Source organism: Lagenorhynchus albirostris, chromosome 10 (assembly GCF_949774975.1).
Source record: "Lagenorhynchus albirostris chromosome 10, mLagAlb1.1, whole genome shotgun sequence".
Taxonomy (NCBI): Eukaryota; Metazoa; Chordata; class Mammalia; order Artiodactyla; family Delphinidae; genus Lagenorhynchus; species Lagenorhynchus albirostris.
The window spans coordinates 19,606,077-19,630,207 of NC_083104.1; the positions used below are offsets into that span (position 1 = coordinate 19,606,077).

A 24,131-nucleotide genomic window follows, 5' to 3' on the forward strand; every position below is an offset into this window, starting at 1 on the left:
TTTCCCCCATGTTGGGTCTGAAAAAGATGTTACACACATAAATGACTTTTTTTCCCTCAACCCAGCAGAAAAAATTGCAAGGATTCCAGTAGCTAATTTTGAAATGTATAGAGCCAGCTTAGTCAACATTTGTTGCAAACTTAAATTTGAGTCCTCTACTTTATTTTGCTGAAGTGTGTTTGTGCGAACTTGCTCATAGAAGAATAGGTTTGTGTGTATGTACGTTTTTTTAAAGGACACTTATTAGTATGTCTTTTGCTTAAATGAGGAGCTCACTGTATAGATTCTCTGAGACTTGAGTACCTGAAAGTTGAGTCCCTGTTCTCCAGGTATTTGGTGAAACGTGGTAAATTATTTCAACAAAGATTTGTGACTCTGCGGAGTTGCCGCTACTCTGATCTTTGCTTGCTCTGTTTTGGTGTTGAATGCACCTAACTCTTCTCCTCTTCCCCACCGTATCTTTCTCCGCACGATCTTTTCGTTGTCATCTACAGACCTTCTGTCTGCCTTTCCAACCAGCAGCCAGACCCTTGGCTCATCAGTCTGTGACTCTGGGAGCTCTGAAGGTAGCACTTAAAATATATAACAGTTCCCTTTCCTACATTAAAAAGCCATAAAACCTTCATGGAAAATAGCTAAGAGGACGCATACAGTAGGAGGAGAGGCTCTTTGCTCCTGCAGGCACCTTGCAACGGGACTATTTTTCTTATATGATATAAATGAAATCTTCACTCTGCCCACTTTTACACCTACGCATGTACTGAGCGTCTCCAAGGAGACAAGGAAACCCGGAGTCCAGTGATGGTGGTGAATCCTCCTCGGAGACAGCAGGCTGGAGTCTCAGGCAACTCTCCCAGGCGTCTTGGCTTCCAGATGCCCCTCTCAGACAGCCTCTCTTCTCAAGGCTCTTGCAGGCAGGCTTTCTCGAACACGCCTCTCCCTTCCCAGATGAAATAGCCTGTCCGTTCCATCTGAAGGGCTGGTCGTGGTGAGTTCAGTAGACAGAAGGCTACTGAAGGGCTAAGAAGGGTGGGTGCAGTAGGGAGGTGAGATCGGAGGGGTCCATCTTTCCCAAGATCTTTTCTTGGTCACCCGTTTCTTTATCTGTGCGTATGTTTCATTTCCTCCCTCTGGACCGCTTAGGCACGAAGCCACCACGCAACCTTACATAGCGTCTTAAACATATTCTTTGTGACAACGGTACAGTCATGAGCTCGGTTTAGTTAGATTGTCCTTTGAGGAGAAGTACTCCTCTTGCTGATGCAACATTTTTAGGCATCTTTTCGTGAACAGTAGCCCCCTTGACCACTCTCATTGCCCTTCCCCTGAGTTTGCTGCACGGGAAACCCCGTACCATCTTGCCTTTCCCCACTGCACCGTGTCACTCTAACTTTTCCGAGAACTATAAACACTGTTTTCTTATGTAAATGACATCTGTTCCTCTTTGAGGAACACACTACCATCATTAGCCCATTTTTCACACTTTCTAAGATTATAGTGTCAGGTCTTTTCGATACTTTGACCCCGTCTGTGTGTGAACCTTCTTTCAGGCACAAATAATGAGTTATCATGTAGCAATGATTACTGATGTGATCCCCAGTAAATCTTGTTTTGTCTCTAAACTCCAGGCGCATCATTTAATGAGCCTTCTCAACATCTTGTCCATATGTACATTTTTGGTTCTCAGCTGAATTGATTCAAATAATCTAACTTCTCGTGTGATTTTCTAGCACAATGTCTGCAGATTTCAGTGTTCCGTTGCCAATCCTGCTGTCCTCTTTGGAAAGGTGGGGCTAGCAGTTATTCCTGTTAAGTCCTTTGTCCCTGAATGACTGCATGAGGATTTATTGATGACATACTTTCTTATTTGAGCTTTCAAAAAAGATTGGTCAGTCATTGGTCAGTGTTCTGCCTTTGGAGGAGTCTCGTTTTCTCCTTTGGTTTTATCTCCAGTCGATAGCACCTCCCCAGTTTCTAGCTTTAAATAAAAACCAGCCCATGGTGTGAGCTCAGAAGGACCCATGTGTGTTTGACACAGTCAGTTTTATTCACAAGCGTGTAAGGTACCCTTTGAGTGGACTTGGGGGTCAGATTGGCCAAGATTTTTTCGTACGTAGTCCATCAAGGTCACCCTGTTTTGATCTTCCTTCACAAATAACTTCACCCACAGTGTGGTCCACCACTTAACTTTTCCTCTTTATTTGGACTCAAATGAGGTGAAAGTGTTACTTTCAACTCGAGTTGCCTAGCTCCCACGAGAAGAATTGGAGGAGTATGAAGGTACCTTTGAAAGGAGCCCTTCATTGTCTCCGAAGTTTCTGGCTTTGCCCAGGTTCCTCCTGGCCTCTCTCTGCCCTCCTTCCTCAAAGTCCCAATCATTCATACTCTGCCTTTCATGTCAGATTTATGGTAGGAATCAAGTGTCTGCTCAGAAGGACTGCTATGCCTGAGGAACTGTGGATGGAATTGGCTAACTCTAAGAAAATGTAAACACATTCTGGAAAGTTTTCCAACTTAGACTGGTGGGAAGTTTGGTTTGCTGTTTCTTTTGCCCGGAAATGGAAAAGTCAAGATCTCATCCTCATGTGTCCTTCCTAGAATACTTTTTTGCGAAGGAGGCCCTGAACCTGTGTAGTAACACAAACGTTTTCCTTCCATTTTTCCTTCCAGGCGCTTCAAGTGGCAAGACAGCTTCTTCTCCAGCAGCAACAGCAGCAAGTTAGTGGATTAAAGTCTCCCAAGAGGAATGACAAACAACCAGCCCTTCAGGTAGCAAGTCTTTTTTTTTTCTTCTTTCTTTTCCTTTAAGTTGACGATACACTTTGGGACAGCTGATAAGCCATTCAGAAGTGGATTGTGTTGAGAATTGCAAATCCCGTAAGGAAATCTTCTGCAAAAAAGTTCATTTTTCTGTTTAACACTAGAACATGACATTTGGGGGGAAAATGTCTGTTCAACCAACATTTTTGTTGTTGGGAGTAAACAAATCTAATGAGACAATCGGAGGCTGAGGAGTTGTTGCCATGGGTTGCTTATTAGGCAGTGTGGCTAACCAATGAGGGAAAGTCCATAGTACTCACATATGTCACTCATTCTCTTGTGATCTGTCTGGAAATGGGACAGACACACACACACACACACACACACACACGCACACGCACACGCACACACACACACACACACACACACACACACACACACACACACACACGTTACTTTAGTGCAGTGGGTGCAGTGGTTTTCAGCCAGAGTGCTTTTACCCCTCAAAGGACAGTGGGCAGTGTCTGGAGACATTTTCGGTTCTCACAACTTCGGGGGAATGGGTGCTACTAGCATCTAGTAGAGGGAGACCGGGGAGGCTGCTAACATCCTACAATGCACAGGAAAGTATCCCACAAGAGAGAATTATTCAACCCAAAATGTCAATACTGTCAGGAACGTATTGGGATTAAGGACGATACAGTATTTTTAATACACCTAGGAATGAATGTAATACCTACTCCATTATTCACTGGCTATTTTCCAAATATTTCTGAATCATTAATAAAGATTGGCAAGCATTTTTTATGTAAATATACTCCAAAAGACTGTTTTAGCAGCTACTCATTTCAGGCACGTTGAGGGCAGGGGTTAGCGGAGTGGAAGGAGTGAGTTCATAAAAATCTACTTTGAGTCTTTGACTTGGAGTAGAAAATTGTCATAGACATTTTAAAGAAACTTGACATGGGGTATCCCATGCTCCCATCCAGGACAGGGAGGGCACTTGCAGGTACCAAGTGGCTCAACTACTTTCATAGCTAAGAGTGGGCATCCCCCCAAATGGGAAGCAAGGAAGAGTTTCCCACGCTGGGCATTCTGGAGAGGAGTTTGTAAGTGGGAGCTGGTGGGTGTAACTTGATGCCGATTAAGGTGATCACAAGGTCAACCGAAATTCTAGCTTGGGTTGACTTAGATCAGAGAGAACCAGTATACCAGCACCCAAATTATCCTACAAAGATCAGACTGACCTTGGGCCACACCTTCTGGTGCTTCTGCTCTGCTTGGAAATTGTCACCATCTAGAGGAAGTTCAGCATGATAGTAGTAGCACTTCACTGGCAGAGTTGAATGACAATGTGCCTTGTTTACCAACACTTCCAAAAGCATTTTATTTGGTCAGCCACCACCAACCCATATGCCTTTTCACGTGTGTGAATGCTGGGGACATTTTTAATGAGGTCCAGTGCCACTGAGGTCCCATGTCAGGTGCTGTAAGCAGTGCTTTGTTGTGCAGATGTCTTAAGAACAGCTCTGGAGGATGAAATATGACTGTGTTGACCTTTCAGCTGTGAGCTTATTTGTCAGGATTCAAATAAGTTGAAAGGATCAAACTGAACAGTTTCCGTAGTCAGACTGGGAATTGTGCTTCAGAGGTCAGCAGCGGAGGCCACGTTGCAGATTCCAGAACATAGCCAATTGTTGGTACATATTAAAGTACCGGGGCATCTCCTGCAGACAGAGACACAATTAAAATTCTAATTTATTAATGTATACAGGGAGCTAGCCCAGCCTGTCATTCAGTGATTCAAATGACTGTCCATTCTTTTTGCCTCCCCCTTGGAGCTCTCACAGCCTTAAAAATACTATGAGTCCTCTTGAATTTATCAGACCTCGAATGCGTTGGAAAAATAACAATATATTATTCGGGGACAGAATCTCACATATCGTAGTGCTTTGGTTAGAGAGAATTTTCAAAAAGGACACACATACATGGTCTAACGAACTGCTCTTCAGTATTGAATATCATTTGTAATCTTTTAGACTAGACTTATTTTCTAGATGCTTTGTAAAAAAACATAGGGCGGGCTTCCCTGGTGGCGCAGTGGTCGAGCGTCTGCCTGCCAATGCAGGGGACACGGGTTCGTGCCCTGGTCTGGGAGGATCGATCCCACGTGCCGCGGAGCAGCTGGACCCGTGAGCCATGGCCGCTGAGCCTGCGCGTCTGGGGCCTGTGCTCCGCAGCAAGAGGGGCCGCAATAGTGAGAGGCCCGCGCACTGCGATAAAGAGTGGTCCCCGCTTGCCACAAGTAGAGAAAGCCCTCGCCCAGAAACGAAGGCCCAACACAGCCAAAAATAAAAATATAAATAAATCAATCAATAAATAGAAATATAGTAAGCCCATTACATGTTAACACAGATAGCCTATTAAAAAAAAAAAACTTTAAAAAACATAAGGCATTTTTAGGTAACTTCTTTTCCAAGGTGAGTGAAGTTCCTTTAGGGCTAAATATATGAAGTCAAGTTTTAGGGGATTTCCTTTGGAGGGCGCTTCTTCTTCTTGCCCGTTAGAAGTCTTTTAGCCCCCAGGAGAGTATGATACAGAGGGCTTTGTTTTTCCTGGCAAAGGACAGCGTCAAAACCAGCCTAACGCATTCTGCGGAGCGCTTCAGTCTGTATGAAAAGTGTGGGACGAGGGGGCCATCTTGGATGCTGGTTTTGCTAAAGAAGATGTTTTGAGTCCTTTCCTGTCCCCTCAGTGGGAGAGTTGACAAGCAAAGAATTTAGACCAGTCTTAAGGGTTGATTCCGGGGTTGGGTGGAGGGGAGAGTTGGTTGACCTGTGTGTGTGTTTGTGTGCGTGTGTGTGTCTGTACGTACGTGTGTACACACATGCAAGTGCGTCATAGACTGTTGTCTCCTCAGCTGCCTGGTAGGGTCATGCAAATTCACTAAGTTTTATTGGGTTGGCTGACCTTCCACAAACAGAGAGGAAAAATTAACTAACCTAGGCCACATGGCATATTACCTTGTTATAAAAATACTTAGGTAGACTTGGTGATTCGTGGAAGGAATAACCTTCACATTTAAATCTATCTTGTCGAGCCATGTCTTTGCTGGGGCATCTCAGCCAGAGCGGCTCTGACATGAAAGGGAAATCCTACAGCAAATCTTAACAGTGTTCATCTCTGATCTCCTTACCCTTCTACACCGAGAGACCTATTTTAGCAAATTTCAGATCTTCCGCATAGAGGAAGGCTTGACAGGGAAGAAGGATTTGATCTGCTGATAGCTTGAGGAAAAAAAAAAAAAAAAGAAAGAAACCCAAATCCCCAAATATACTGTGACTCATATTTTAAGCAAATCTCACACTTCCCTGCTTTATGTTTGGCAGTGCTCTCCAGTTTCAGAGGCTGATGATACAAACAAAAGAAAATGGAAAGTTAGAGGAGGCTATAAGTGGTTACTCGATAGAGATCATAAAATGTAGTCAAACATCACCAATTTGGACTAATTTCAGCGAAATGAGAGTAAATAAGTGAGACATGACGCTCTTTGCAGATACACATACTGAACTAAATCCGAACTGGTCGCGTTCTTGGGTGACACTGTAGTTTATGGTGAAGGCATGAATTGGGTACAGATATTGCTTCTGAAGTTCTTGAAAAATATCCTACTTAGTAACCTAAATAGCTCCTTACTTGGTCTATTAATTTGCTTTGCAAATTTTTTTATGAATGGTACAAGTGAAAATTGGAAATTGGCCCCGTCATAAATTCAGCCTCAGAAGGATCTGAATTAATTAAATGCAACTCAGTGAACGTTTCTAGAACAGCCACAGCTTGCAGGGCATCAGGCTGCTGTTCAGAGATGTAAAAATGCCTAGGAGACAGGACCCTGCCTGCAGGATGCTTGAGCTGTGAAAGAATTAACCAGGTTTTGCCACAGAAAGAAAATTATATGTGAGTAAAAATAGTAGGCTTCCTTTTATAAATATTTATATACTTCTGAAGATTGCTAAAACAAGTGAAATAAATGCTTCACAGTGCAGGTGCGCTCATAACCTCGAAAATGTGTAACTTTCCCGGCTGAAGATTAATTTGTGAGCAATTTTATTGATCACATTTTGGGACTTTGACCACCGTTTCTGGGTAGTCATTCATTTGGGTTCTCTAAGCATTTTAGTTGTTGGCACAAGGACATAAACTGGAAGGAAATCAAATGACACATTTTTCTCCTAAGAAAGTAAAAGTACATGTGTACTCTGGCAGCATTCAAGTTAAGAAAGAAAGTAAACCTTGTGTGTTGCTTACCGAGGAGAGCTGACCACCATTTCAGGCCGTGTAGAAGGAATTTGAACTTGAAAGCAGTCATCTGATACTTTTCTCTCCTGTCCCATCCCCTCCTTCCAAGGTTATCTCTTGTGCAAGCCCCTCACCCAGGGGGCCGTTTCACTGGAAGGAGGGCTGGTGGAATTCACTGGAAGGGTCTGCCTTTTCATCCGGTTGGAAGCTCAGGATGGTAATGAGGACTCCTGCTTTAAGTGGAGGAAGTTAAAATGCAAGATTCAGCAGGTGTTTTTTTCCACATTTTTATTTGCAGTTATATAAAACGTGCTTTAGGCAGCATTTTGCTTGGCATTAATGCCACATATAATCTTAGTACCTCGTATCATTTCCACGTTATTCACTGAGGAATAAACTGGTAAGAGGAAACCTTTAAAGGAAACTATGATTTTGTGGTGGATAGTGAAATGGAATGGTTTGGAAATACTGACCCTTAAAAGATATCCCTATGCGCTGAATTAGTAAAGTTCATAATAGCTCAGGAGAGGGAGGCAGATTTTTTTTTTTTTGATGTTTGCAGTTAACATTGTCTAGAATTTGCATCCCTGGCATGAGATTGCTATGAAGTGTTGAAATTTTGGTACCTTTTAAGATTTCGTTGTTATCACACAAGTTTGGAGAATCCCCAAACCCTCAAAAATAAGTCTGGATAAGAAACGATAAAATAGAAATGATGTTTTAAAATGGTTATCAAGTCTTTCCGATTATGCGCACCATTAAAAATATGATAGAAACAGGATCCCCTCCTAGAAAAACGCACATGCACACAGAATTTTGCGTCAAGGGTTTCATGAAGCTCAAGAAGTCCATCTGTTTGCCCAGGTTCAATACTGTTGCTGGAAAAAAATTTTTTTTCCAAAATAATGTGTTTTGTCCTTGCCACCAGAGTCTTCATGTGAGTTGTGATATGACGAGTTCCCTCATTTTTGCTTTTCAACTTCAGCTGTATATAAGGTGATCCTGTGTCTGCCCAGGACAGCCTTAGTCTATGCCTGTTGACTGAGTGTAGTTATTAATAACTCTCACTCTTAAAAGTATCCCAGTTTGGACATTTAATTATATGGTCACTTTGCTTACACGCATCTGAACATTAAAATGCAAATGTGATGCCGCTATTTGAAGTGTAAGCATGTGTTTGTCAGCACGTGCTTATGTCCCTATCTGCAAAGATAGTTCAGGTTTATGGACCAGCCCCATGGCTACTCTGTGGTGTAGAACTATCATGAACCATTCTGTGGATGAGGAAAAGTGAAACTTCCGAGAGGTTAAGTGACTTGCTACAGAGCACACAGGCAGTGACGACTGGATGCTGGAAACATCCAGCGACAACCAGGCTGGAAAGCCAGGTGTTTTAAGACCACCGAAAACCAGTGTGTTATCAGGAAGTTAATTATTGCTTCTCCTTCAACGTGTATTTACTCAGCATCTACTGAGTGCCATGATTTCCATCAATAAGCAAATTATTGTATTTTTCATAGCGTAAGCAAAACTAAAGCCCAAGCAACAGAAACCAATTTCCACTGTAAATATCTGGATTTCAATTAAGAGGAATAAGATCTGCATAATTATCCTAATTGTCGCTGTGTGTGTGTGTGTGTGTGTGTGTGTGTGTGTGTGTGTGTGTGTGTATCACAGCAGTGAGCAAGGGCGAAGAAAACGTTATTTCTTATTCTCTAGGCTGAAATGCTCCTGTGAGCTTCCATGTGCTGGAACATGGAAATAGTATGTTATAATCATTGTTGGGGCTAGGAGGTTGGGAGGAACAGGGGGAAAAAAAACATACTTGACTGGTCAAAAATGTGTAAATTGCTGACAAAATGACACATGTAATTAAGAGTGCTCCTACATTTTACCTTGTCGTTTACACCTCCAGTGTTGAAAAAGAGAGCAACTCCCACCTTGCTAATTACCATTATCACTGAAATGCTAGGGTTGGAGTCATTAGTTCCATGTGCATTTAATTAGAGGAAGGCTGAAATTGGATTTAACTTATTACTTTTTCATGGATCACTTTCTTGTCATCACTTCAAATTGGATTGCAGCCCCAGGTAACTAATTATGAGAGCCACAAGATCAAGAGTGAAAAAAAAGGTAATTAGGAATAACACTGTCGGACCCTTGCTGGTCGTCCACTTGTGCTTCGGGAAAAGGGGAGGAAAAAAAAAAAAAAAACAGTCCAAGCTGTATTTGGTAGTATTACAGATTAGGGAGTTAGAAGTGTGTACAGTTGCTGAGCATCATGGAAGTCTGCCACCACCCAGAGTGGTTTCTCTGATAGACAACTGAGTTGAATATGTCAAGTCGATGTGGTTCCACCATCAGATCCCTAATACCTCGATTAAACTTGTAAAAGCAACAGATTGCTTGTAGGTATGAGGCATCTCAACAACTGTGTCGTCTGAGGGCCTCACATCCATGATTACAACAAAGCTGTCAAGATGCCTCTGAGCCAAAGTAGGGAATATTTTAAGTACAGGGAGTGAGAATTGAATGAACGTATTAACGTTCCAGAAACATCATTCATATCTGACAGGAAGACATATCAGTCGGCACAACAGTAAGGTTTAGGGTTTATATTTCAGGAATGTTCGTCAGAGTTTCCAGCCGACCATTTACTTTGCTTCTGGTTTGTTCCCCACCCCGCCCCAATGTTGTGGAGGGGCTTGCTGACGTTCTGTTTCTCCTTCCGCCCCCGTCGAAAATACTTTAAAACAAATGATATTGTTTCCATGTGCAGAGCAGAATTCAGAACTGCAAGCAATCAATTTTATTGACATCGTCTGAAAAAAATGTTGATGACAGTTGGAGGATGTGAAAGGATTGGATTTTTAAAGTTGCCAGTGCTAAGTGTGGCAAAAAAAAAAAAAAAAAAAGAAAGAAAGAAAAAAAAAAGAAATGTAATCTCATTAAAAAAAAAAAAAATCCTGTAAGTTAGACTGTCCTAAGAAGGGCTTCTTCTTTGGTAGACGGTGATAGCATGATGAGAAGTCTTGCTATCAAGCCTGTTGGTTGCCTTGACCGGGGAAAGAAGCTTTCCAGAGAAGTGAATCACCAAGCAAAGATGGCTAGAGTTTTCTTAAGTTGTTTAAAATTTGTTTTAATGTTCTGTTAATGTAAGCAAATAATCATGATTCAGTCTTGGGTGACTTTCGAACCTGGGTAAGTGAGGCTTGCTCATTATTTTCCAAGGAGTCTAGGGAAGTGTAGACCGTGATGTGCCCACCCAACAGAGGCCAGACCATGAATATTCCCGAAGTGAGAAAATACTCTTCCTGGAATTAGGAGTCCTTTTCCTGTGTGAACCTTCTAAGCAAAATCTCAAGACCCAAAATAGTAATCATCAAGCCTAATGCAGAAAATTAAAGGTTTTTTTTTCGTGGAACATCTTAAGTTGATTTAGAATTTTTGTACACAATATTCGTCTGTGGTTGAAAGGGGCCATGCCGAGGTCAAGTGATGTAGTGTTTTCCATTTTTCCATATGAGCCTCACAGTGTGTGATAAAAGCAAACTCCTTTATTTTGTAAGTCTGCAGGAATTTCTGATGAAGTGCAGAGGTCACGTTCCCTGTCAATTTGAGTAGCCAGCATTTTTTAACTACTGTTTTTTTCTTCCTTTTTTGTGTGCCTTTTCTTCCCTCCCCCCACCTCACCAGAAACCATGGCACTTTTCTGACACATGCACAGTGAAGTCCTCCAATCTGAAACTCATTAGCACACAGCATTGGACCCTGTCCAGTGGTTAGAAAATTTCCTGAAGCCTAGAATAACAGCATTTGGTGCAAGCACCAAGGACCAGAAGTGACAATGGGGGTAGTCGAGCTCGCCTGGCGCCCTGCCCAGTCGGGAAAGCCAGCTGACCATGCAACCCAGTGAGACAGAGGTCGTGCACATGGGATGGGCTAGAAAAGTTTGGTCCTTAGAGAAGCATGCTTCTGAAATCACAGGGTAATATCTTTTTTCCCTACACTTATTATTTGAGTTGGGGTGGAGGTGTTTATCAGCATTAGCTGCAGGAACATGAAAGCAAGCAATTAGAGAAATTGGATGAAAACCAATTGCTACAAGGTAATATTTTTGACTTCTGTCACTCTTGGGTATTGCAGAACCTATGGATTTCATTCATTCAGACTTTGTTCACTGAACCTCACTATATCCAGGTAACAGGACCTAGATGGAACCCTTGCCCTAACATTAGAAAAAGTACTCAATTCACCGTGGTTCAGGATACTTTAGGCCAGGTTTTCAAACAGGAAACTGAGTCCCAGAAATATAACTAATAATATTAAAAAGCAAACACTTAAATTGTACTTTCTAGGAACCAGCTACCGTACAATAACCGGATGAGGGTAAATTCTATTATTATTCCCGTTTTGCAGGTGAAGAAAGTGGGGCATAGAGAAATTAACTCGCTCAGGGCCAAACCATTGACAAGTGGCAGAGCTGGGATTCCAGCCCAAACAGTCCAGCTCAGGAATCTGTGCCCTTATCCATTACATTCTGCCTCTTCTCCCTGAGCTGCCACCTGGGCCTCACAAAAAGGGACAGAGGATGGAATGGAATCAGAGTTGCTGATGCCAAATGCTTGTCACTAACCACTAGACCACACCGTCTCCTAATTTGGACATATGTACGGGCATATTTGAAAAACAGTGCTTGCACTTGAAATATGCACTTTCTAAAGGGAAATGACGCTTGGGAAAGAGAAGAAAGACGGGTATTACTCAAAGCTTGCAGACAACTCTGCAAGTAATTGTCTAAAGGCAGCCGCTGAAATTGAGAAGCAGTTTGGAAAATGTACAGTTTGGGAAATTTGTGTACCGATGTAATTACGGTAGTTGTGAGTTGATGTCATGCCTAGTAACTGTTTTTGTATTGCTTGGGCCTTTGTTACTGAGCTGTGATATCATGAGCAAACTATTATAAACATAGCATGGATATAGCATGCTTGTGTAACAAAAGATCGGGAACTTTTATTAAGTTTGTTTTCCTTGTCATATTGTAAAAATTTATTATGTGTACTGTGTATATTAGAAACAGATTTGGGTAATTCTGTCTAAATGAAGTCATCCCGGCTATTTCCAGACTGTCTGTTTTTGGTTGTGAATAATTTTCATACATCAGATGGTTGTCATATTTAGTCGCTCTCAAAATTTTAAAGAGAACATATCCCATTCTGAACTTTGGGTGGACTTCGGCCGCCTTGCTGTTGCGATTGTTTGAGTTAGAAATTATTGCGCAGTAAGTTACAGAGACTGAATGCTAGTCATTTCTGAGGGGTCTAGGGCTGCTGACTTCTATTCATAACTTTTCCCCTTTCATCAACCGAACAGATTTTTAACTACTTAAGTAGTAGAATTTAAAGCTGCCAGGACACAGTTGGGCAAAGACTGCCAGCCCTTGTCCTTTTATGTTACATCCCACTGAGGAAATTTGGTAAACATTCAAGCAGACAGAGCTCAGCATTTATCGGTGTTCATGGTAAAATGTGGATTTTAAACGGGTAGTTGAAAAACACTGGATGACTCTACCCTTCCCAGCTCTTCTCTAGCTCCTTCTTTTGCTATCAAGCTTTTAGAACCTGAATATTCTGTCTGCTGCTTCAACTTTTTATTTTTTTAACTAGTCACTTTCCTTCCTAACCTCCCCCCAAATCTGGCTTTTCCCCTCATCATTTTCGTGAATGTTATTGTCACTAAATTCCGTGCCCATGTCTCCATCCTTACGTCAACTTGTCTGACTTCGTAGCAGCCTTCGGCTGACTCGTCTTCTTGGAAATTGCCTTCTTTGAATCTTCTTGAATTCAGTGCCCTCTGGTCCTCACCATTCTCTTTCTGCTTCCCACTTCTCCTCTGGAACCCAAGTTCATTCCTTTCCTGAAGTTCAGTCCCTCGGATCTTCTGCAGTAGCACTTCTGTCTTCTTTGCTTGTTCTTGGACCTCTGCACCCGTGACTCCAAGCGTGTCTGCACCCCTCATGGCTCTCTCTTAGCTCACCCTCACAGCAATTTCCATCATCTCTAATCCAGCTGATTACTTTTGTCACCAGGCCCTGTTAGACTCACACGTCATCATCAACTTATTAATTTACCTCATCCCCACCACCTTACCAGATCTGCCGTTTTCTTTCCACTGGGCATCTGCCATCTGTTCCTTTCTTGGTGTTTCCCCTGCTGCTACTTTGTCCCAGAGTTCAGACCTTCAGGAAGGATATGCTTAGCTCTTGGCAAAAAATGATCATTTATCCTTCTCCACCCCCTCAGACCATCTTCTGTTCTTTGTGCGGATCTCCTAGCCTACCTACTGCTTTCAGCCTTTCCCTCAATGCCAAGTTACTCTGCTATTCAAGAACTTTCATTGGTCCACTCGTACTTCCATACCAAGGCTAAATTCTGTTGCCTTCTCCTAGTTTCTTGGTGTTCTGGTTAGGGATTAAATCAGATGACCTGAGAAGAAGACCGTAGTCCTCTTACTGGAGCGGGAGGAGGGGAATTCAGAGCCATGATCCCTTCTGTCAGGAGGTGGACATAAGTACAGTCCATCTGATAATATTTCCGATTCCCCCAACTCCAGAATTGCAAATATTGCTTGTTTTGATGCCTGCCGTTTAGGCAGAAGGCCCTGGTGATTAAATTGTGTTTGAGTTTAAGTCCAAGAGAATTATGTCTCTGTCTGCTTTCTTCAGAAGGAAACGAAAAGCTCTGTGATATGCTATGTTTCCCTGTGTCTAAATTCTCTGCTGTGTTGCCCCATGCTTCTTCTTCATTAATATCTATTGCTACGGCCTAGCGAGTTCCTTCCCATCTTCTCTGGAAGTCGGATCTGCAGCCAGGCGCTCCCTTGTCTGCATACAGAAGAGCTGCTTCATCAGACCTAATGAAGCTGCTTTTAATAAGACATTGGTGAAATTATGTCTGGTTTGTTCTTTATTTGATAACGTAAAGGAATTGTTATTTATTCTAGAAATAAAGTTAAGAATCCAAACCACATAGAATAGACAGAGCTCAGAGGTTTTGTTTGCTCTAGGTATGAAATGGCTCTGCCTAGAATGCCGTTTGAAGGATTCTTGAACCAGGATGGCCTCTGTAGGTTCGCTGTGGTTGATTAGCCATGCCTGCCGTGGGCACTGGCGTTGGGAGTATGTGTGCCTTCTACCTGCCAAGGCTGACTTACCTGACATAGTCTGTGCTGATCACATACCAGAGTAGAGAAGGACCTGGAATTATTTTCTGGGATGCCTGATAGATCCTGCAGTAACTACTGAAATATTATCTAAAATTAAACATGTCTTTTATATATTCCTAATATCCTTATCTGAGATGGTGCAAATTGTATTCTTATCCTGAAGCCGTACCTCTCTGTGGTCAAAGATGAGCTGTGATTTGTCCTCAAAGGCACAGTATGTTTTATATGATGACTGGGTCGTCATATAAACTCAGCTAGGTGGTTGAGAGTTACAGAGATTTGTGTTTCAGAATATGGTGAGAGGAAGCACATCATGACTAATAGTGTGATCTCTGGTGTCAGGCTCCCAGGTTGAGGTCCTAGCACTACCCTTACTGCTGAGTGACCTTGGAAAAGTAGCTTCACTTCTCTGTATTTCCGTTTTCTCATCTAGAGAACGTGACTGATTACCTCGTCTATCTGAAGGCGATCATGCAGATTAAATGATTAATGCATGAAAAGTGCTTACCCAGTGCCTGGGACACAGTAAATTCTCAGAAAAGTTAGCTCTTCTCATAATTATATAAACTCCTTTTAAAGGGAAAATGAATACCTGTTAAACTCCAGATTATATTTTAATTCAGTTAATATCAGTCCCTATTCAAATATGTGTTTTAGCAGTGCACCAGGGCCTGTCCTTTTGCTGGTAGTCAGTTGTGGTTAACCAGACATGATGAGAAGACATCAGACTTCCCATCTGTAAAATGGGGGTGACCGCATGCCCATCCTATGGAGTTATGAAGATTAGCTGAGTTTTACTACATTATAAATGGCCTACAACAGTGCAGGGCACACAAGAAATACTTAATAAATGTTAGCTGTTCTCATCGTCTCAGCCACCATCGTTATCAGTGTTATTGTGATGGAGCATTATTTTCCTAAATGTGTCCACTTTGGCATAAATGAGGGCCATGCTGTTCTGAAAATCCCATCCTGGTCTCTCTTTTATCCTTGCTTTCCCAGAATTGTATATGATTTCATGCTCTGTTGTCCGAACAGCCAGGGGAACTAGTCCCTAGTCTTACATCTTGAAGCTGTGGCATTCTGCACCCTGCCTGGCACAAAGCAGGCAATCCGTAGATATTTCTTTCCCTATGAGTTAGTGAATGAGTGAGTGATGAATGAATGAATGAATGAATGAGTGAAATATCTAAGCCAAAAAGAAAGGAAAATTGATACTACTTTAGTTGAAGAGGCTGCAGACTGGTGTCAGGTTCATAAACCTCTAGGAACATTTCAAGACCATGAACACGGCATTAAAAGAATCCGATGTCAGTCCTGCCAAAATCTTCCATTGGGTCAATGAAATGAATCTTGCCAAGTATGGAGTGAAAATCAGAAAACTCCTGCAGTGCCGTTTGACTGCCCTTAACGCTCTGTGCTTGCCTTTGTACATTTGCTAATCTGTTTAAGGTATAATATTAATGGCATAGAACTTTAATTCCTAAGTACAGAAAATGAAAGGAGACTAAAGGCAAAATACAGAAATGTATTTGGTGTCAAGACGAAGTTCAATGAAGCATAGCGAAGATGGAATCGATTATTAAATAAACATGGAGGGAAGATGGAAAATATACCTAAATCTCTCAGTTTGAAAGGAATTGGTTTACTTGATTATTTGCAACAGTACCACACTCAGGAAAATCTAAGACAAATGAAAGCAAAACAGAATTTAATTGAGCTATTATTTTGCAGACTTTGGCTTGGTTTCAGACAGTCTAATCAAATTGTGCTTTGCTCAAATAACTAACATTAAATGCAGCCTACCAACAGATGTTTAAAAAGAGTCTAATTGGAAAATCTACATCCTGGATTTAGTGTGTCTCATCGGGAAAAAAAATAGCTTCAAATTATATTTTGGGGGATGACACCCAAATGACAAGCATTTCTAGAAAAGTTAAATTTTTCTTCAAGGTTGCCTGGTGCTTGGGTGGAATTATCTTGAATAGTCAGAGGTGGCATTCTGGAAATTAAAGTTCTTGGAAATTGTCCAGCTCTGTGCCATATAGAGCTGTACAGAGAAATCGCCTTTATCACATTACATCACCAGAGTCCTGTTACAGTCCCTGGATCGTGTCAGGGGCCCGTGTGCTGTAATTTATAATGAACCCTTGGAAGTCATGCAAGGCACATACTGATTGATGACATTTAAAGGTACTGTCAAGGTGGCTAGGTAATGAAGTTGACCTTCCTCCATCGTTGTCTCGGTTTCATGTTTGTATATAGAAAGAAACCATTTCACCTGCCATATTTGCTTGGAACTTTTCATGAAATCTACAAAGGGAACTTGGCTTAATAGTTAACTCTTTTCTTCCTTTAGACCAGGGGTCAGCCATTGCTTCTGTACAGGGCCAGATGGTGAATAGTTTCGGTTCTTTGGGCGATACAGTCTCCGTGGCAGTACTTACTCTGCTGTTGTCATGCAAAGGCAGCCATGATGCGTATAATGACTTACTATACGTAAATAATGAGCATGCAGTATTTCAATAAAAATTCACTTGTGGACGCTGGAGTTTGACTTTCATATAATTTCCGCATATCCCATAAAATTCTTCTTTTGATTTTTTTTTCCAACTATTTAAAAATATGAAAACAATCTTAGCGCAAGGCTCCTATGACTACATACAGACACAGGTGACAGGTCTGATTTGGGCTGGAGTTTGCTGACTTTTGCTCTAGAAGATCGGGTATGATCTCACAGATTGTCCATTGAACAAGGTTGCCTGAATGAGGGGCTGGTGAAGACTGAAATATGGCCACCATATGCCAAGCCTTGCACCCCGGTATGGAACTAGCACAGCATCTTCTTGGAAGAAGGAATGCCTTTTTTCTCACTTGCATAGGGTTGCCACCCAACCCCCATATTTCATTCCTTTCCATCTTCTTGGTGTGACATCTGTCCACTCATTGTGGTAGGTGTAATGGCTAAACTAGTACCAACTTTCTGAGATTGAAGGAAACGGACTAGGCCGGCAGGGCCTTAGCTAGCCCGCATGATACAGAGTCATCCCTTGGTATTTGTTGCGGTTGGTTCCGGGAGCTCCCAAGGATACCAAAACCTCAGATGCTCAAGTCCAAAATGGTCAGCCCTCCATATACACAGGTTCCACATCCGCGGATTCAACCAGCCACGGGTGGAAGTTTTGATCCACGATTGGCTGGACCCTGCTGATGCAAAACTTGCAAATACGAGGGCCGACTGTATTTATTGAAAAAAAAAACTCAGCAAATAAGGGGACTCCTGCAGTTCAAACCTGTGTTGTTCAGGGGCCAGCTGTACTTGTGTGAAATTGAGGCGAGCACCCTTTCAAGACATCTTCCTCCAATCTGGAGCATTTTCATAGTGTATCTGACTTTCTTACATTAAAACGCTTTACTGCCATCTGCCAGAAAAATATCTTACAGATCTATAGATACTTTATAGATAGTTAAATAGTTCTAGGATGTCTCCTCCTTGAATCCAAAACGTAATGGCACTCCGTCCACATAGAGCCCTCTTGCAGCGCTCAGGCATAAGCTGATGCTGTTTTCCTCCGCTCTTTGCATTTTGAATCCAACCAAACATGGCTGATTTTGGCAGAGTGACTTACCTCTGTAAGTCTCCGTTTCTTATGTATGAACGATTAGTCAGTGGTTCTCAAGCCTGGAGGCACATCAGAATTAATATAATTTTTATCAGCGTCCAGATCTAGGTCTCAGAGCTTTTTAAAATATAGGTAGATTCCTGAACTCTGTCTATGAATAAAAATCTTGGGATGGGGCCCAAGCATGGGTCTGTTTAAAAACCTTCGTAAGTGCTTTTCTGTGCACACCCGTGGTTGAAGACCGCTTGTTGAGGTGACAGCTAAGTTCCTTTCCAACTTGAAATCTCAACATCTCTTTCCTTCTGTTTTCCCTCATTCTTTTGGTCCCCAGCCTCCTTCTAGAGTAGTTGAAATGAGCTCTCTGACTTGATCTCACCAATGTGAACAATCAGTGGTCATCAGAAGATGTTAGGGAATCCCTGGTTTTTGCCCTAGATAATTTGCACTGGACAAGAGGCAGAATGTACTACGTAAGAAGTAGGTAGGCCACCCTATTAACCTTGAAGGCCTCTTGAGAAGTCCAGGGAATGAAGACAAAGAATAATAATAACAGGTGGTGAAGGTCTATCTGGCGGCGGGGGCGGGGGAGCGTCTAAATAGGCAGCTGATCTCCTTTTCTGTCTACGCCGTGCATTTCTGCTTGGGAATGGGCCTATAGACCACATTTTTATGATGTGTGCCCATTTTGATGCTATTTCCAGGCCAGCCCAAACTGGGAAATATACTCTAAGTCTCCCGAGATCACTAACTTGATTTCCTACCAAAGTCACTTGGATACCTTTCAGGTAAGTGTTGAAATTGGCCCCCATCTCAGAGTCACACCTGGTTCCTAGGAGTTGAGGGCATGCCTCATTCAGGAACTCGAATGTTATTTAAAATGTAGAGTCTGTGTTTATCCAGGGCCTTGATTCTGTCAGTGCTTTATAAACAAATACCTGCTCTGCTCCTTTTGCAAAATACAGGAAGAAGAAGAAACACCAACATGGAACCAGAAAGACAAACTGGGTGTCTTACACCTCTTTACCTGTATTACGTTTATCACATATGACTTGACTTTTTAAAGTAGAAGTCTCTTCATTCTGCAACTGTTTGAGAATTTGGGGACTATTAATTGATGAAAGCAAAATGGTCTTGAAGCTGCATGGTGTATGAGGTCCTCAGGGCATTTGAAACCGTTTTTCTTTAAGGTAACACCAGATGTATGAGGCCTGAATACTCACCATCTATGAGCACGCAGCCAATCTGACTTTTTTCTTTTCTTTTCTTTTCTTTATTAACATAATTTACCAGTTGGAGTTCTACCAAAAAAAAAGGGATTATATTTTTTTGACTTATAAACAGCAGGTCAGAAATTTCAAAGAAAATTTCAAGAGCAGTAATTTTGGAAATGTACACAGATGAATTTGAAAATAAGTATGTCACTGCCTACACAGCTGTTTAGAATACTAGCTTAGGAGATATATACCAGGAGCCTTACCATTTTGCATGACACGGTGTCAGTTCATGCACAATATATTAATGCTTAATTGAAGATAATGTAACTGCACGTCAAAGGCATAATTAACTGGCTTGAAGAAACTCTTATGTACATCAGGATTTTGACTAATAGAAGTCTGGACAAAATTGGTTTAGGAGACAATCTTGAGACCAGCTGAGCCTTCATCTGTCTGTTCAGCTGATGGTGACAACAGCTGGAACTTCTCCCAGGGAGGGTGGGTAAGGACCACTGTCACCTCCACCATTCACAGTACCTCCTTTGAAATTGACACGTCCCTGGCTTGGCTCCTGGTTGGTCCCTGGAGCTGCTGGATAGCAGAGCTCTTGACTATCTCCTTGTCTACAATGAGGGGTTCGTTTCCGTCAGTGTCAGGATATCTCTGTGTCTGTTAGACCTATAACTTATATAGGAAGTATGTGAGCTGGGAGCAGGTTTTAGAACAGCACTGGGCAAACATAGACCAGTGGGCCAAATCCCACAGCTTGTTTTTGTAGGACTCACAAGCTGTTTATTATGTTTTTAAATGGTTGGAAAAAATCAAAAGAAGAATAATGTTTCATGAAAATTCCAATGAAATTCAGATTTCAGTGTCCAAAGTCTTATCAGAATAGAGCCATACTCAGGCATTTTGCACTGTGGCTTCTCTTGGTAGATTGGTATAGTCGTATATCCCACAAAAGCCTTAAAATACTATGATCTGACGTCTTACAGGAAAAGTGTATGGACTCCTGGTCTAGAAGTTTAGGTTTGATCTTCAGGACATCTTTGGGAGGAGATGCTTGGGAATCTAGCAGAGTGCTCATTTTATAAAGGACGGTGTATGAAAAACAAGAAAATTGTCTTTTTCCCTCATGTTGGAAAAAAGCAAGGCAGCGCCTGGAGGGAAACTGTTAGTGAACACAGTTATTGGACGCCAAGGCCATAGCATTCTCATGAGAAGATTATTGATCTTTATTATTATTGTCATCATCAACAAGATCTGAGTCTCATTTTGATCTTTGTTAATGTAATTATCATCATCATCAAGTTCTTGGATTCATCTGGTATTAAAGTTTATTGGAAATGATACAGCAATTCTATCTGACAGCAAGGCCCCTAGGAAGTAAATGTGAGAATGGACTAGAGGATTGACTCATTCATTCATTTACCCATCTATTCACTTACCATTCCTGTTCATATCCATTATTTACCTCTTGTGTACTGGGCCCTACTTAGTACTGGAATTCAGAATTGAATATTTCTTAGTCCTTATGTTGAGCTGAAACTGCAGAGAGAATTATAATACGATGTAATAAATGTACTGATAGATGCAAATGAAGGGAACTGTGGGAACATAAAGGGACAGAGCACCTGAAATGTGACTAGTGCAAGTGAAGAACTTAATTTTTAAATTGTATTTACTTTTAATCAATTTAAATAGCCATATATGGGAGTGGCTACCATTTTGGACAATGCAAATAGAGAACTTTTCAATCATCGTAGAAAATCTATTGGACAGTGCTATTCTAGAATGTTCTTTGGCTTTGAAAACATTTTGGTAAATATATCCTCCTGATGAAAGATCAAAAGGGTAGTCGCTTTTAATGTGGCTTCTTCATACATCTCCAAAATGTGTCTCTCTAACTTCTTGCCACATAGTATATCTTCCGTATCCTTCTTTTACTGAATTGCTATCAGGCAGGACAATACAAGCAATTTCTGGGAACAGCTAATGCCTCTCCCTGGAGGCTGAAGTTTTCCCTTCTAATAAGGAAAACTCCAAAGTCCTGGAAGTTTCATTGAAGGAAACCAAGCCAAACTCCTTCCCCCGCAGCGAACCACAAGACCCTTTGAAAACTGATGATTATTTTTATTTGTGCAGACTTAAGATGGAAATAAGAACTTCAAAAGAGAATTTGAAAAATACCCTTCTCACCAAAAAAGCTTAAATCATTTCCTCTGAAAGTTTCCTTCTATCGAAGGTTTACTTTGGTCCCACAGACCAGCCTCCTCCTTTCCTCAGTCTGAGGGGGAGGAACGTGACCTTGAGTTTCCACTGATGCTGCTCTAAGGGTCCCACAAGGGTCCCTGTTCTTGCCTCCTCTCTCAGGGGCAGAGACTGACACACCCTGGTTTCCTCTTGGCTTTGCTAAATACCAAATCCTTGAACATTGTTTTTTGCTTCCAAAACATGTTCATAATTGTGCCGCTCACCCCTGCCTCTCAGGCGTGAGGCTTATTAGTCTGTGTTTTATCAACAGTGATATAATGAATAATGATACGTCCATTTAGATTAATAACAGTAATCATACTAGAATTAAGTTTATCGGTTTAATATGTTGATTGGTTAGGGAAAACTGGGGGTTGCCCTTAATCTTCAGCTTCAGGTATTGATGAGAAAAAATAAAGCTTAGTTGTTAAGAATCTAGAGTCAGATATACCCAAATTCACGAGCCATTTGCCAAGCTGTATGACCTTGCCCAGGTTAGTTCACTTCTGAACTTCTATAAAGTAGAAATGTCTACCCATCAGATTATTTTGGAGGATTAAGGTTGAAAAATGTATCTGCAAAGAACTGACACATGGCACTCAGAATGTTACTTACTCTTGTAGCCCTTGCTCTCATCATCCTGCTTATGATGTTGGTGTGGTTATCACTTGTGAGATCCTAGGCTGGCCTGCGCAAAACAAAGTGGAATTTTATGTAGTATTAAGAATTTTTTCAACGGTGACCGGTGGGCAGAGAGTGGCGATTGTTGTTTGAAATATGCATTTCAGAGCAGTTGCACTCAGAATGGTCATAGCTGTATTGTCATCTCCAGATCTTTTATACACCAGATGAATTAAAGATTCTCCAGCCAAAGAAAACTGTGCTGAGTTGATGTTCACATCTGTAGATCCTCTGTACAGGGACCTACTTCACTTGCGATGGTACAGTTAGCTGCAGCTGCTGAGAAGAGAAGAGTGCGTGTGTGATGTGTTTTCTCCCTCGCTTTCCCGACACTTCCTAGTTCCCCTCCCCACGCTAAGGAAGAAGTTGTACAGTTACTTTCTTGCTGAGTTTATAGTTAGATGTGTGCAAGCAGGACCAGGGAGTACTCTAATTTTCTCGTAATTTTTTCCTTTTCTTGGGTCTTGATGTGTTGGGAAGCAAAGCATGGTTTTTGAAGTTGTCTTCTGGTGAAGCCTTTTAGTCAGAGTTAACTTGCTTCTCTGGGGACTGAGTAATTTGTCACTCTTCATTGCGCTGTCACTTTTCCCCCAAGGGTGGTTCTCCACACACCTGCAGGACACTTGTTCTTTCACTTCTGTTTTGCCACATTATTAACTGCATTTATTTTAAAAAGGGACAAATGTTTTCTAACAGCCAGTCGGACAACTCAGATACAAATAGGGTGGTCGTGTTTTGTTGAAAAGCATGAAATTGTCCAAGAAAATGTGGAAGAAGCTTCGGAAATGGAACTAATTGAAACTAGGAATTTTGAGACTTAGGTTATGATGGGAGGAGAATGAGGGAAGCAAGAAATGGATTCCTCACTAGAGATGGCAAACTGCTGGTCCATGGGCCGGATGCTGTTTCATTCGCACAAAGTGTTGAACATGTTGTGGAATTAGTTGCAAAGGTAAAAAAGCTGAAATGTTCCCATTAAAATTCTGTTTTCCAGCTTATCCTTAAAAAGTTGGGGGGGGGACTGGAACAACATTTCTATATAGCATCGATTATCTGGAGCTCAGAAATGCTACTCCTTTCTATCTCACGGTGGACTTCAAACAACCTGCTACACAGTTCCTTTCAGTACCTGCCTGTCTGTTTTAGACCCCTCTTCCAAGTGACCAAAAGCTCCATGAAAAGGTCCACCCCGGAGTCAGGAGGGCTTTAGTATTCTGCAACAGGCTCACTTTAGCTCAGGGATTTCGGAGTCCTGGCTTCTTTGTCCCTGTGCATCCTGACTGTAGACTTGATGTCTTCTTTAACTGGTTGCCCATGTGAAAATTGGAACTCAGTGTTTTTGCCTGGGACTCTGCAGTAATGATTCCCATACAGCCAGGGTGGGGCAGGGGACATGTTTTCCTATAGGCGGAAAGTATGTATTAGACCAGATGATACACGTTTTCACTTATAAGGTTTGGATACTCTGTTAGTTGCCCCAAAACTTAGTGTCTTAAAGCAAGTGTTAACATTTAGGATTTCACACATTTTCTCTGGGCCAGAAATACGGGAGTAGCTTCTGGGTGGTTCTGGATCATAGTCTCTCATGAGATTGCAGTTAAAATGTGAGACTGGGGCTGGAGGATCTGCTCCTGAGACGCCTCACACACATGGCAGGAGGCCTCAGTTCCTCATGGTGAGGACCTCTCCAGAGCCTTGCTTGAGAGTCTCATAGCATGGCAGCTGGCTTCCCCCAGAATGATCCAAGTCTTTTGTGACCTAGCTTTAGAAATCACATACCATTACTTCTGCCGTATTTATCGGTCACACAGACCAGCCCTGACGCAGTGTTGGAAAAGGCTGCACAAAGCATGCATACCAGAGGGTGAGAATCTTCGGGGCTGACCCTATTGAGAACCATTGCCTGAGTGACAGCTCGTCGTGTGTCACATCCCTCAGCTGTGTTGGACAGAAAAAAAGGGTTGAGGGCCAACTGGTGCATTGTTGGCTCAAAGCCATTGGCCAAAGTAGTGTTCACCTCACCAAAAGATTTCCCTGTGGCTAATAAGAAAGATTGACTGGAGAAGAGATGAATTGC

The 24,131-nt window shown here is 42.0% G+C and overlaps 1 protein-coding gene across 5 annotated transcripts in view; it reads left to right on the top strand.

Annotated features, from left to right (window-relative positions):
* The window catches only part of FOXP1 (forkhead box P1), a 597,798-nt gene that overhangs the window by 444,887 nt on the left and 128,780 nt on the right, over window positions 1-24,131 (top strand). For all 5 annotated transcript variants that reach the window (XM_060161351.1, XM_060161347.1, XM_060161349.1 and 2 more), the window contains one exon: window positions 2,671-2,769. In XM_060161351.1, the coding sequence (XP_060017334.1) occupies window positions 2,671-2,769 (99 nt within the window). The remainder of the gene's footprint in view (window positions 1-2,670; window positions 2,770-24,131) is intronic.